General features: G+C 43.1%; 1 protein-coding gene across 1 annotated transcript in view; it reads left to right on the top strand.

Annotated features, from left to right (window-relative positions):
* Positions 1–2246: 2246 nt before the first annotated feature.
* Positions 2247–14859, top strand: part of ADI1 (acireductone dioxygenase 1) — a 28706-nt gene continuing 16093 nt past the window's right edge. Inside the window, exons 1-2 of the mRNA XM_069728042.1 lie at positions 2247–2534; positions 10554–10673. Coding sequence (XP_069584143.1) covers positions 2415–2534; positions 10554–10673 — 240 coding nt within the window. The 5' untranslated portion in view covers positions 2247–2414. The remainder of the gene's footprint in view (positions 2535–10553; positions 10674–14859) is intronic.

Genomic DNA, 14859 nt, shown 5'->3' with positions numbered 1-14859 from the left:
ATTTTTCTCCCACTGATTGATGTAGTGATTTTTACAGGTAGATTTTAGAACCCAAATCAAGCAAAAAAATTAATAGGCTTTCTATGGCCCACAATTGGAGAGAGAGAGAGAGAGAGAGATGGCACACCCAGGGTCAAGACTGGCACACAAGCAGAAAGGGCAATATTAATCTCCCACCTATTTTTTTTTTTTTCAGGGAGACTTTATAAACAAAATAAAATAAAATGATTTTTTCAATGACAATTTAGAAACCAAATAAAAAAAAAAATAAAAAAAGGCTTTCTATGCCCCACTGAGTGAGAGATGGCACACACAGGAGTCAGGAGTGGCACACAAGCCCTGAGGCCAATATTTATCTCCCACTGATTGATGTAGTGATTTTTTCAGGTAGATTTTAGAACCCAAATCAAGCAAAAAAATAAATAGGCTTTCTATGGCCCACTGACTGAGAGATGGCACACACAGGAGTCAGGAGTGGCCCACAAGCCCTGAGGCCAATATTTTTCTCCCACTGATTGATGTAGTGATTTTTACAGGTAGATTTTAGAACCCAAATCAAGCAAAAAAATAAATAGGCTTTCTATGGCCCACTGACTGAGAGATGGCACACACAGGAGTCAGGAGTGGCCCACAAGCCCAGAGGCCAATATTTTTCTCCCACTGATTAATGTAGTGATTTTTTCAGGTAGATTTTAGAACCCAAATCAAGCAAAAAAATAAATAGGCTTTCTATGGCCCACTGACTGAGAGATGGCACACACAGGGATGGCGCTCTAGCAGAAATGCCAATCTTAATCTCCCACACACAAAAAAAAAAAAACAGGGACTGTCCCACAATTACTATCTCCCTGCAGTAATCTCAGCCAGGTATGGCAGGCAGCAATAAGGAGTGGACTGATGCACAAATTAAATAAAAAGTGTGGACAAACAAACAAGATAGCTGTGCAGAAAGGAAGGAACAAGAGGATTTGTGCTTTGAAAAAAGCAGTTGGTTTGCACAGCGGCGTACACACAGCAATGCAGCTATCAGGGAGCCTTCTAGGGCAGCCCAATGAGCTACAGCGCTGAGAAAAAAAAAAAAGTAGCTTCCACTGTCCCTGCACACCGAAGGTGGTGTTGGACAGTGGAAATCGCTACAGCACAAGCGGTTTGGTGGTTAATGGACCCTGCCTAACGCTATCCCTGCTTCTGACGAAGCGGCAGCAACCTCTCCCTAAGCTCAGATCAGCAGCAGTAACATGGCGGTCGGCGGGAACGCCTCTTTATAGCCCCTGTGACGCCGCAGACAGCAAGCCAATCACTGCAATGCCCTTCTCTAAGATGGTGGGGACCAGGACCTATGTCATCACGCTGCCCACACTCTGCGTTTACCTTCATTGGCTGAGAAATGGTGCTTTTCGCGTCATTGAAACGCGACTTTGGCGCGAAAGTCGCGTGCCGCATGGCCGACAACGCACAGGGTCGGATCGGGTTTCATGAAACTCGACTTCGCCAAAAGTCGGCGACTTTTGAAAATGTTCGACCCGTTTCGCTCAACCCTAATGATGACCAATACTATGGCCGTGCAGCTCCTGGACAGAGACACTTCCGGCACTGCGCATGTCATAACCATCAAAATGACTTTCATTCTTCCCTTGTTATCGGCGACACTTCCGATGCTGCGAGTGGTAATTAACTCAATGGCCTTCTAATTAACGGCGACACTTCCGGTGCTGTGTGCGGGAACCAACAAAATGTCTCCCTTCATATCGGCGACACTTCCGGTGCTGCGAGTGGTAACCAACACAATGGCTTTCTTATTAACGGCTACACTTCCGGTGCTGAGTGTGCGGTAACCAACAAAACGTCTCCCTTTATATCGGCGACATTCCGGTGCTGCAAGTGGTAACCAACACAATGGGCTTCTTATTAACGGCGACACTTTCGGTGCTGTGTGCGGTAACCAACAAAATGTCTCCCTTCATAACGGCGACACTTCAGGTGCTGCGTTTGTGGTAATCAATAAAATGGCTTTCTTCCTTTGTTATCGGCAACACTTCCGGTGTTTGCGAGTGGTAACCAACGCAATGGCCGCCTTCTTATTAACGGCGACACTTCCGGTGCTGAGTGTGCGGGAGCCAACAAAATGTCTCCCTTCAGATCGGCGACACTTCCGGTGCTGCGTTTAAGGTAATCAATAAAATGGCTTTCTTCCCTTGTTATCGGCGACACTTCCGGCGCTACGAATGTGCTCCCTTCTTATTGGCGACAGTTCCAGTGCTGCGCGTGGTAACCAACAATATGGCTTCCTTATTAGAGGCGACATTTCCGTTATTACACTAGTTTGATGCAGAGGGTGGTGGACGGGCTTTACTTCATGTCCTGTTTCCTCACTCTCGTCTCTGTTTATGCGCGTGACATGACCCCGGGGAGATATGGTACAGGCCTGGTTTATGGACGACTCCGGGGAGGACCAGAGGAAACCTCACCAGCTGCAGCCGAACCAGCCGGCGACAGAACAGGAGCTGCAGCAGCTGGGAGTGTACTACTGCAAGGTGAGAGTAGGGAGCACGTGTAATGACGCTGATCATAGCGACCCCTGTATACATAGTGGTCCTGTACACTGCAGCCAATCAGCGCTCCCCTCTCATAAAGCCATACTGTATGGGAAACATAAAAGCAGAACTCTGATTGGCCATCTAACCGTTATAGGGGAGACTCATTCTGCTTCCTTGTTTTGGGCACCGAAGGGCATTATTGAAAGGGTTAAATGATTGTGGATCACTGATCTTACACTAAGGTGCCCGACATCATATACAGGTCATGCCGGCCTCTGTGTGTGTGTGTGTGTATGTACAGTATGTATGTACAGTATGTATGTCTGTGTGTGTGTATATCTATCTATCTATATATATAATTGTCTAAGGGTTTTTCTGTCTGTCTGTCTGTCCTGGAAATCCCACGTCCCTGATTGGTCGAGGCCTGGCGGCATCGACCAATCAGCGACGGGCACAGTATCGACGTAGAAATCCCGCGTCTCTGATTGGTCCGGGCACAGCGACGATGATGTCATAAAGGACGTAGAAATCCCACGTTTCTGATTCAGCGACGGGCACAGTATCGACGTAGATGTCATAATGGTTGCCATGGCGACGATGATGTCATAAAGGTTGCCTCGACCAATCAGTGACGGGCACAGTCTGCCGCAAATTCTGGAATCATCATTGTCCATATAATACGGGGACATGCATATTCTAGAATACCCGATGCGTTAGAATTGGGCCACAATCTAGTATATATATAATTGTCTAAGGGTTTTTCCGTCTGTCTGTCTGTCTGTCCTGGAAATCCCGCGTCTCTGATTGGTCGAGGCCGCCAGGCGACGGGCACAGCATGGTGACGATGTCATAAAGGTTGCCTCGACCAATCAGCGACGGGCACAGTCTGCCGTGAATTCGCCTCGACCAATCAGCGACGGGCACAGTCAGCTGCGAATTCACCTCGACCAATCAGCGACGGGCACAGCATGGCGACGATGATGTCATAAAGGTTGCCTCGACCAATCAGCGACGGGCACAGTCTGCCGCGAATTCTGGAATCATCATTGTCCATATACTACGGGGACCTGCATATTGTAGAATACCCGATTCGTTAGAATCGGGCCACAATCTAGTATATAAATAATTGGTTACTTTTGTTCCAGTTTTTATAAACCTTAGAGCAGCTTCTGGCAGTGAAATCTGCGCCGAATCTAGGAAACGCTATATCCCGATGATCTGACCTCAGTCTGCAGGACGGGCTGTACGTGCTGTGCAATGGGCATAATTGGGTTCATATTTGCCCCAGGTTTTTCCTTTATGCATTATAGGGGTTGTTCTTTCAGTTTCTCTTAATCTCCTGGTATAGGTGAGTATAAAGAAACAAACAAACATCTCCTCACCATCCCCAGGTCCACCACAAGTCTCAGGTGTTCGGCAATCAGTGGCGGTGCGCGGGGTGATCCATCTACACTGGCAGAGCCGCTGAGCTCATTGACTGCCACAGAGTTGGTGGGATATTAGCCGCGCAGCCAGTGCCAGTGGAGGAGACATGTTGTGGACCCAGGGACGGTGAGTACAGCACACTGTATTATTTTCAAACTGCTCCCGGGGACATCCCCTTTAAGGTTGGGGCTATAGGGCGACTGTTGCCATCTCTATACTGGTGCTGCAGTTCAGAAGGTGAATGGACCGGCATTGGAGCCTGTTAGATACAGTGACCAAAACAAGCAAATCACAGAAAAGTCTGATTATTATTCATTTATTTTTTTTCTGCCGTGCTGCCAGTTGCCCTTCCTCCCCTTTTGCTGCCACCATGCTGTGGTTTTATGGTTTACAGTACGGATTTTTAGCAATGCTGCTTATTTTGTCTGTAACCTTGGTAAGTCTGGAGTTTAGAGAGAAAAGATCTGCACGTCTGCAATCACCGGGGTCCAGCGCTGACGGCTAATCTGCAGGAATGGCCGCCCTTCCTATGGCCAACTTGTGGTTATGGCTGTGCAGTGGGGCCTGGTGGATAGAGGACATCACTTCCAGGCCATTAGCTTTGGCTCTTCTGCTGTCTCTGCAGTTGTGTAAGGTCTCATTCACACTTGGGTGATTTTTTTTTTTCTCTGTACATAAAAAATTCAGATTTTTATCAGTGATTGGGCAATGTCAGGTTTTTCCATCAGTTTCACCAGTTTTTTTTTGTTTTTTTTGCATAGGAGAAGTTCACAAGCTTCTATGAAACAAATGTGAAAATCAGACTGCACACGGATGGCATCAGAGTGCTTTCCCGTTTTTTTTTCTTTTTCTTTTTTACATGGACCCATAGACTTCCAATGGGGAGTTTGATCCGTGACTTGGATTAAAATCAGACATCTCTCCATTTTTGGTGGAGATTTCTTGGGCCACAAAAAATACATGGATATGTGAACTACAACATAGACTATAAGGAATGTACGATCTACCCATAAAAAGCACAAACCAAAATCCTACATGAACGAGAACGACAGCGAAGCTGCCTCATGAAGACGACTGGCAGCGTTTTCCTGATGCGGCTTCACCTGGGAAAATTTGGTGGCGGCACTGGGGTCTAAATGACCCCATGGGCACATATCCAAAGTGTTTTAAAGAAGAAATACAAAGGTGCAGGGGGTACAATTTTTGCCAGTACTGCGTCTCTAACCTCAGAGTGCACCTCACTGTGCATGTGTGTCGTGGTGAAGTGTTACCGCACCATGTCGTACATAAAGACCATGACGGAGAACAGTCGCTTCCTCTCGCCGCCTATTTGATCTGGGGGTCAATTAAAATTGCCAACACAAATAAATGGGCCCATGAAAAACAGACTGTAAAAATGTTTTTGTTTTTTTTTCTTCAGATGACGCTTACACCACATTGTGATCATAATAATTGGTTTGTTTTTCTCATACATTGAAAAATCAGAATTCTGAATCAGCCCTTTAAGAAAAATAATGAAAAAAATGCATATATAATCCAGAATTGATGTGTTTTGTTCATCTCTCTGCCTATAAAAAATGATCACAAAGTTATATGTACCACACAATGGTATGGATTGATTATTTTCTGTTCCTTCCCATAAAGAGTTAATAAAAGTTGGTCAATAATTTATATGGACCCCAGTATGGTGTCGCTGATAAAAAAAAAAAGCACTAATATGGTTACATAAAAGCTAAAATAAAAATGTTACAGCTTTTTTGATTGTGACAGTGAAAATGGAAAAAAGACAAACAACAAAACTTTATCCTGAAGATCCAAAATGGGTCAGTCCTGAAATTGTTAATTGTTGCCTTTTTAGCAACTTTCCAAAATGAGGTCAAAGTTTTTCTTTTCATTTCATTCTTCGGGCTCTGAGCCGAGGGGCATGATGTGAGTCAGGGATGTCTCCGGATCAGGAGACCGTGACGTCTGTTTTCTCTGCTAGAACAGTCAGTACATAGAGCAAATAACTGATACCTACGGGGCATGTGGCTCTGACTTATTTTTTTTTGTACCTTTTCATTATTTAATTTGAGCCTTTCTTTTATGCTATGTTTCCATGGTCAGAAACTGGCAGCGTTTTGGACGCAGCATATGTCCACTCCGTCCAAAGTGCTCCCGACTTTTGAACGCCGATGATTTCGCATGTGTTCATTGAACCGTGCGGAATCACCGCATCCTATACATTGGACAGTGATATTTATCTTGCGGAGACGGAGCGTATCCACAAGATAAATAGACATGCTGCAGTCTGGAAAGAAGTGCCACATGTCAGTCTCCGCAGGGAAACCCGAGGCGTCCGTGCACGCATAGTGGAGATGGCATTTCATGAAATCCCCTTCACTATGCTGTAACATTTGGCTGCTGTGGGTTGGACGCTGCAGCAGTACGCAGCATCCAAGCCGCAGCGTTTACTGACCGTGGAAACATACCCTTAAAGGCTTGTCCTCTATTTTGTATTGATGGCCTATCCTTAGGAGGTTGGTGGTGGTTCCCATTGCCAGCTAAATGTAGTCATCTACGTAGTAGAACTACACCGTTCTGTCCGCTGTGTAGCAGCCACATCGGGGTACTGCAGATCCACATTCGGAGCGGACCACACCCGGCCGGTACTGGGAACAGCTGATCGGTTGGGGTACCGGGCGTCGCTTCCCCACCAGTCTGACATTGATGACCTATTCTGAGGCTTGGCCATCATTGCAAAAAAAGAACTGGACAACCCCTTTACCGTTCCATGATTTTGTTTGCCCCCTCTCCAGAATTAGGGGCTTCATTTTGATTATTTAGATATTTTTAACTAAGTTTGTTTTCAAATCTTGAAAATTGATCGATTGTCCTCTAGTAGAGTACCGAGTCAGAAGTTTTGGTTTTGCGAAGTTGAAGGCGAGTGCGCGACATTCGAAAGCTCACTGAAAGGATTACTCTAAAGAGGCCCAAGAGAGACAAAAAAAAATGCATCTTTGTGCTTCCATTTTTTGATGTGTGCAAAAAAATAGACAAGACAAAAAATGACGCAAATGATAAATTGACTCCTATTAAATTTTGGATGGGCTTTTTTATTTTTGCTTGTTCCAGGGTGTGAAAATTTGAATACACAATTAAAAATGTAAATTGGGTCCTTAATGGACAATATTTTTTTTTTCAGATTTGAATAAGGACGCAGGGGCTCATAACCATCTAGTCCTTTGGCTCAATGACTGTGTGTCTGAGCAACGGGCCATGGTATAACCCGGTGCATGAAACGTTTATGGCTTCTCTGGCGCCCATTCTGATTCCAAAAATTTATGAGTAATGCGAAATGCCAAGAATAAACAGTCACCCCCCCCCCCCCCCCAATAACTGATAAAGGATCAACCGTAAAATAGACATTTAGTAAATGTGCGTTCAGGGAAGAAAAGACAGAATCCTGCGTGGAACGTCTCCGGGATTTCTAACGACCTTCGTATTTCAGCTTCAGGGTGCAGAGTAATCGACTGTGAACGACCACATTTAATAAATGACTTTGCCTTTGATGCCTCACTAGCCGGAGTTCCCAGTCACCTGGCATCACTGCACCGTCATCATTTACTGCACGTCTTTTTTTCAACATTTTCTACAAAGTAAAACGGAACATGGACGATGATGATTGCAAAAAAAAAAAAAAATATGCGGCCATTTATTCACTGTTCATGTTTATAGCTTTTTATTTTACCCAAAGCAATTTCTGCTCTCGGGCAATAGAAACGTGCTGTAGTAATATATTACAAAGGCTGAATTCAAGCCATTTTTTTTTTAATTATTATTATGGCTCATTTTTTGGTTCCTCCCCCCCCCCCCCCCCCTACCCCCCCTTCCCCCCCCTACCCCCCCTTCCCCCCCATATTTAACAAAAAAAATTAAAAGAAATTTTTTTTTTTACAAGTGATTTTTTTTTTATTTTATTTTTATTTTAAAAATCACATCACTAGGACCCAGGTTCCTGACACAAGACCTAGACCAGCACCATGTCTCTGCTGTGCTGTAGTTGTCTCTTGGAAACATGGTGATTTGCAGAATTTGAAGGTTTACAAAGCTTCAGGGGGTCTTTCTTTTTTTTTTTTTTTATCAAATGCCCGATCAAAACCACCCAGAAAATTTTGGAGATTTCAGTGACTGATTTGTTAGCAGCTTAGTCTCTGGCACAGTAAAAGTCTCCTGTCACTTATTGATGAACTTGATTAATAAATTACCAAAGTTTACACTGACCGTTCACACAACCGTCTAAAAATATTTCTGTATCCCTCCTTTATACAGCAGCAATTATTATTAATTTACAAAACCAAATTCAGTTTCGTATGTTAAAGAATTGCAAAGTGTCCTGAAAAATCTGATATAGAAAAATAGGAGACAAAAAAGCGCAAATAGGGTCTTATCCCCAGGATTGTTTCTAATCAATTGTGAGAGAACTGCTCACCTGGTGGTACACAGTACAGGCGTGTAGTTTGTCAGCTGCTGCAGATCCACAGGTCGGCGCTGCGACCTCTCAGAACCGTTATAATAGATGAAATGTGGATTACATCCGCGCTGCTGCGACAAATAATAGATCCAGATATACTTGTAAGATGTTCGGGTGGTTTATTCAACGCGTTTCGAAGCTCATGGCTTCTTCTTCAGGAAGTTTCCACCGGAAAGGTCAGAGAGGCCCGGCGCCTGCGCACTGCAGTACTTTGCTCTGCCCTCAACAGGGCAGACAAAGTACGCCTGCGCCGGAGCCGTGGCTGAAGATCAGAAGAGGACGTCTTGGAATGAAGATGGGAGGCGCCGCAGCGGACCAGAGACGCCCATCCGACCGGACCAGCAGCGGGACCGCCCCTGGGTGAGTATAATCTAACGTCTTTTTCTCCTCTTTCAGGTAACATCGGGGGCTTATCTACAGCATTGCAGAATGCTGTAGATAAGCCCCTGATGCCGGTGGGCTTACCTCACCCGCGATTTTCGGGATGACAGGTTCCCTTTAACTTCTTTCCCCTGATCTCTTTTCTGCCCTTCTATCTCCCTTTCTTTTCTCTTTCCCTTTCTTCCTAGTTTTTTTTTTTTTTGGTTCTTTGTCTCGATCTCCCATTTCTCCTTTCTTTTTGTGTATCTCACTCATTTATTTAATTCATCCTCTTTTTGTTTCTCCTTTACCTCCATATATTGAGATCTATCTACAGGGAGGGACCTGCAGCACTGAGAAGTAGTAGTGTGCTGTGTTTTTTGTTTTGTTTTATTATTACACACAAATCCCGAAATAAAGAGAATTTTATTACACCCACCCTTATAACAATCATTGTAGCCCAATGTGGATAAAGGGCGCTGAAACTGGGCTCAAATTGAGATTTGTATTACTGTATTTTAAAGGGATAGCTGAATCCTGACTGTGCAATTTGCAAACTGGCTGTCAGGTGCTGAACCGCCTCTCTGTGTTCTAGTCAGGAAAAGGTGTGAGCACTTAACTGTCTATGTAAATTGCATATTTGCCGTCACTTGACAACCACTGGCAGGCAGCAGAGAGGAATCCTGACAGTGTGCATATTGCTCAATGTTTTAGATTTGGCTACCTGCGGTGCAATAGAGCCACTACAGAAATGAAAGTTTAGGTTGGTAAACCTTTATAGGCCTTTTTTTTATCAGCTGGATTTCTACTAGAACCTGCCTTAAAGAAACACCAAAATGAATGAATGTCAAGACTATTTGCAGTGCATATCTTCTAGTTTCTTCAGGCTTTAAAGCTGTGAAGTGGCTAAAACAAGTGACCTGACCATTCTTCATGTGGCTACCGGGTGGTCAAAAAAAAAAGAAGCTGCTCGCAAAGATGTTGAGAAAACAGTGTGTTGACACCAAAGAAGAAACAGGAAAAGCGTTGCTGACATTTTCCTGAAACATCTGTTTCAAAAACTCTGTGGGCAGGCCAGTGTATATAAGGTCATGTTCACACGTTAAAGTATTTGGTGAGTTTTTTACCTCAGTTTTTGTAATCCAAAACCAGGAGTAGGTGACAAATACAGAAGTGGTGACATGTTTCTATTATACTTTCCCTCTGATGGTTCTTCTCCTGGTTTTGCCTTAAATACTGAGGTAAAATACTGACCAAATACTGAATGTGTGAACGAGGCCTAAGACGCCATATGCATATAATTAATGCTTCATCAAACTTTGGACAGATCACACATATAACACATATTTGGCATCAATCGGTAAAGAAAATTGAAGGGTGACTTTCATTGGATAAGCCAGCCAATCGAATACACCTCCCTTCTATATAAATGTACAAAATGCTACCAAAAATCCAAGAAATGTTTTGTCATGGTGTACTAGACCAAAATGTGACAATTGTCGTATAGACGTACAGTATGTCAGGGGTTTGGTGCCACTTGTAGAATGGCGATTCCTTGTAATCTGTATTTTCTTTCTTTTTTTGCTCCCCACCCCCACATGCCCCAGTAACATCTGTTACCGAGACGTTATTTGGATGCGGCGCTCTGTTATGCTCACAGCAATACATGTGTTTGCACTTTTTTTTCAGTATTTTTTTTTTCTTTTTCCCCTCACCAGTTGGATGCTGATAATTATGAGACGGATCCAGAGCTGGCCAAGATTCGCAAAGAAAATAATTACTCTTGGATGGATATAATCACCATACATAAAGACACGCTGCCCAATTATGAGCAGAAGGTAAATTGTTGTCCTTGGCTTCAGTGGAGAGGATGCAGCTTGCAGGTGCGGTGACAACATGATGCATCCCGTACTCCAGACATGAAGAACGAGCGTCAGGTCTCCTGAAATATTGACGACTGTTTCTCAGAGGTTTCACTGATATTATAATGTTCATCAGTTTCCTAAATCTTCAATGAGAGCATTGATTTCTAGACAGCTGGCAAGCTGCGGGTAAGCCTGGCCGTTATCCTGTATCGCCTGGTTCTGAATGCACCTAGGACCGGGGGAGAAATTTTTCACAGGAGGCTGTGACTGTTGTGGAGGTCCGAACCAACAGGCCAAACGTAATTCTCATTTATTATTATCTATCACTTAATATTCAACAGAATTAAGTGTGGTGACCCTCTGCTACTGCTAATACATGTTAAGATAGGGCTGATTGTCACCTGTACTCTTACCTGTAGGGCTGATTGTCACCTGTACTTACCTGTAGGGCTGATTGTCATCTGTACTTACCTGTAGGGCTGATTGTCATCTGTACTTACCTGTAGGGCTGATTGTCACCTGTACTTACCTGTAGGGCTGATTGTCATCTGTACTTACCTGTAGGGCTGATTGTCATCTGTACTTACCTGTAGGGCTGATTGTCACCTGTACTTACCTGTAGGGCTGATTGTCATCTGTACTTACCTGTAGGGCTGATTGTCACCTGTACTCTTACCTGTAGGGCTGATTGTCATCTGTACCCTCACCAGTAGCAGCAGATCAAAAATATATAATGAAAATGGAAACTATAAATTGGCCATTTTCAGGTCTGCATACCGCTAGCAAAAATGTAGTAAAAATGAGCAAAACTTTGTGTGTTATGAAAAATTGTACCTTTAACACCTTTCCCAATATTGGCGTACTGGTTCCCTTTTACCCTATTTAAAATAAATAAATAAATATGAAGATATTTGGTATCGCCACATCTGTAGAGCGCCAGTCTGTTAAAATGTGAAATTAATTAACCCAATAAGTACCGTATATACTCGAGTATAAGCCGACCCGAGTATAAGCCGACCCCCCCTAATTTTGCCACAAAAAACTGGGAAAACTTAATGACTCGAGTGTAAGCCTAGGGTGGAAATGCAGCAGCTACCGGTAAATGTCAAAAGTAAAAATAGATACCAATAAAAGTAAAATTAATTGAGACATCAGTAGGTTAAGTGTTTTTGAATATCCATATTGAATCAGGAGCCCCATATAATGCTCCATAAAGTTTATGATGGCCCCATAAGATGCTCCATATTAAAATATGCCCCATATAATCCTGCATAAAGGTTAATTATGGCCCCATAAGATGCTCCATAGACATATTTGCCCAATATAATACTGCACAAATGCTGATTATGGCCCCATAAGATGCTCCATAAAGATATTTGCTCCATAAAGATATTTGCCCCATATAGTGCTGCACAAACGTTATGGCCCCATATAGTGCTGCACAAACGTTATGGCCCCATAGATGCTCCATACAGACACTTGCCCCATTTGCTGTGATAAAAAAAAACAAAATCACATACTCACCTCTCCGTCCCTCAGGCCCCCCGGCACTTTCAATATTCATGTGCTCCTCGTTCCGGCACCGCTCCATCTTCAGCACTGGCGTTCAGGCTGAGGGCGCGCACTAACCACGTCACCGCACCCTCTGACCTGAGCGCCACTGCTGAAGATGGAGTGGCGCTGAAACGAGGAGCGGGTGAGTATCGCGCAGCGCTCCCCCTCCCCTTTATACTTACCTGCTCCTGGCGCTGTGCAGTCCCTGCTTCCCCGGCGCTGCAGCTTCTTTCCTCTATGGGAGGTGGGACCGCATATTCATTACTGTAATGAGCAGTACCATGTGAACGCTCAGTACAGGAGGAAGCTGCTGGCGCCGGGAAGCCAGGGACCTGCAGGGACCGCGCCAGGAGCAGGTAAGTATAATTAGACAGTCCCCGCTCACCCTCACCTGCCGACCCCTGGGTATGACTCGAGTATAAGCCGAGAGGGGAACTTTCAGTCCAAAAGAGTTGGCTGAAAATCTCGGTTTATACTCGAGTATATACAGTAATAAAATTTTATTTTCATCACCTAAATAAAAATGGCCCCATTTACTAAGACTGGTATTTAGCACGCCAGTCTTAAAGGGATTGTCCCACAAACAAAGTTCATTTTAATGAACAGATCTTGAAAGGAAAATAAGTTCCACAATTTGATGTATCATTTAATAATGTTCCTGTGCTGAGATAATCTAATAAATGTGCCCCTGCTGTGTAATGGCTGTGTTTCACCGTACAGGGACCTGGACTCATCATACCACATCTCTTGAGCAGGGGAGGAAGCAATAGAGAAGATACAGATTTTACAGCAGGAGATTACAGCTGCTGCTTTCTGTGAGATAAAACACGTTTTAAATTAGGCAGGGAAATGAGGCAGGGAAATGTTTTACCTCACAGAAAGCAGTAACTGGGATCCCATGCTTTCCTGTCTTTATAATCTCTTTTGCATCCTCCCTGATGAGGAGATGTGGTATGTGCAGACCATGTTCCTGGGTGAGACACAGCTTTGAAATCCTTCCCTGGGAGAGACTTTGATGCCTTGTATTTTGTTTCTGTGCCCAGTCTTGCCATGGTGTATAAATCGTGACGTGAGACGGTCTTCCACAACCCAATTTTGTAGCAGAGTTTGGCCTCCTACACAACTGTTTTTGTTTTAGTAACTGTGTTTCAACCTATAGTACATATGAAAATGATGATCATTATAAAATGTTTGGTATAATTACTCATGAACCTGAATATAATTGTACAAAATCCTCGACTTTGTGCAAGTGTAACTAGAAGAATCGATGTACTTTTGAAGGCAAAAGGCGGTCATTCCAAATATTGATTTGATTTATTTTATTTACTTTGCATTTTTGGTAACGTATTAACACTTCTATTTTTTAAAACCTTTTTACTATGCAGCATGTTTTCCACACCTGCCTAAAACATGTATAGGTCACTGTACAATTAAAATTAAACCTTACACATCTAGTTATCTGGGTACCCTACCCCTCTAAAACGCTGCTGACAAGTTCCCTTAATTGTTCTCCTTTATATACACACGTGAACAAAATTGTTGGTACCTTTAATAATAATTTACTAACAATTTCATTTCTATAGCGCCAACATATTCTGCAGCACTTTGCATGACATAGGGGACTTGTACAGACAATAAGACATTACAATATAACAATCGCATAAATCAATAGATAACAAGAGGAGTGAGGGCCCAGCTGCTCGCAAGCTTACCATCTATTAAACTAAGAAAAAAAAATGGTCATTGAAATGATGGTACCCCTAGAAAAGATTGAAAATTATTTGACCATGTAGACAGGTTAACCCCTTAACCCCCAAGGGTGGTTTGCACATTAATGACCGGGCCAATTTTTACAATTCTGACCACTGTCCCTTTATGAGGTTATAACTCTGGAACGCTTCATCGGATCGTGATGATTCTGACAGTGTTGTCTTGTGACTTATTGTACTTCATGATAGTGGTAAAATTTATTTGATATTAGTTGTGTTTATTTGTGAAAAAACAGAAATTTGGTGAAAATTTAGAAAATTGCGCAATTTTCCAACTTTGAATTTTTATGCCCTTAAATCACAGAGATATGTCACACAAAATACTTAATAAGTGACATTTCCCACATGTCTACTTTACATCAGCACAATTTTGGAAGCAACATTTTTGTTGTTAGGGAGTTATAAGGGTTAAAAGTTGACCAGCAATTTCTCATTTTTACAACACCGTTTTTTTTTAGGGACCACATCACATTTGAAGTCACTTTGAGGTGTCTATATGATAGAAAATACCCAAGTGTGACACCATTCTAAAGACTGCACCCCTCAAGGTGCTCAAAACCACATTCAAGACGTTTATTAACCCTTCAGCTATTTCACAGGAATTTTTGGAATTTAAAAAAAAAAAAATGAACATTTAACTTTTTTTCACAAAAAATTTACTTCAGCTCCAATTTGTTTTATTTTATCAAGGGTAACAGGCGAAATTGGACCCCCGAAGCTGTTGTGCAATTTGTCCTGAGTACGCTGATACCCCATATGTGGGGGTAAACCACTGTTTGGGTGCATGGCAGAGCTCGGAAGGGATGGAGTGCCATTTGAGTTTTCAATGCAAAATT

Source organism: Ranitomeya imitator, chromosome 5 (assembly GCF_032444005.1).
Source record: "Ranitomeya imitator isolate aRanImi1 chromosome 5, aRanImi1.pri, whole genome shotgun sequence".
In the NCBI taxonomy this organism is placed as follows: domain Eukaryota; kingdom Metazoa; phylum Chordata; class Amphibia; order Anura; family Dendrobatidae; genus Ranitomeya; species Ranitomeya imitator.
The sequence above is the reverse complement of the archived record's forward strand: the minus strand, read 5'-3'. Positions and strand labels throughout refer to the sequence as shown.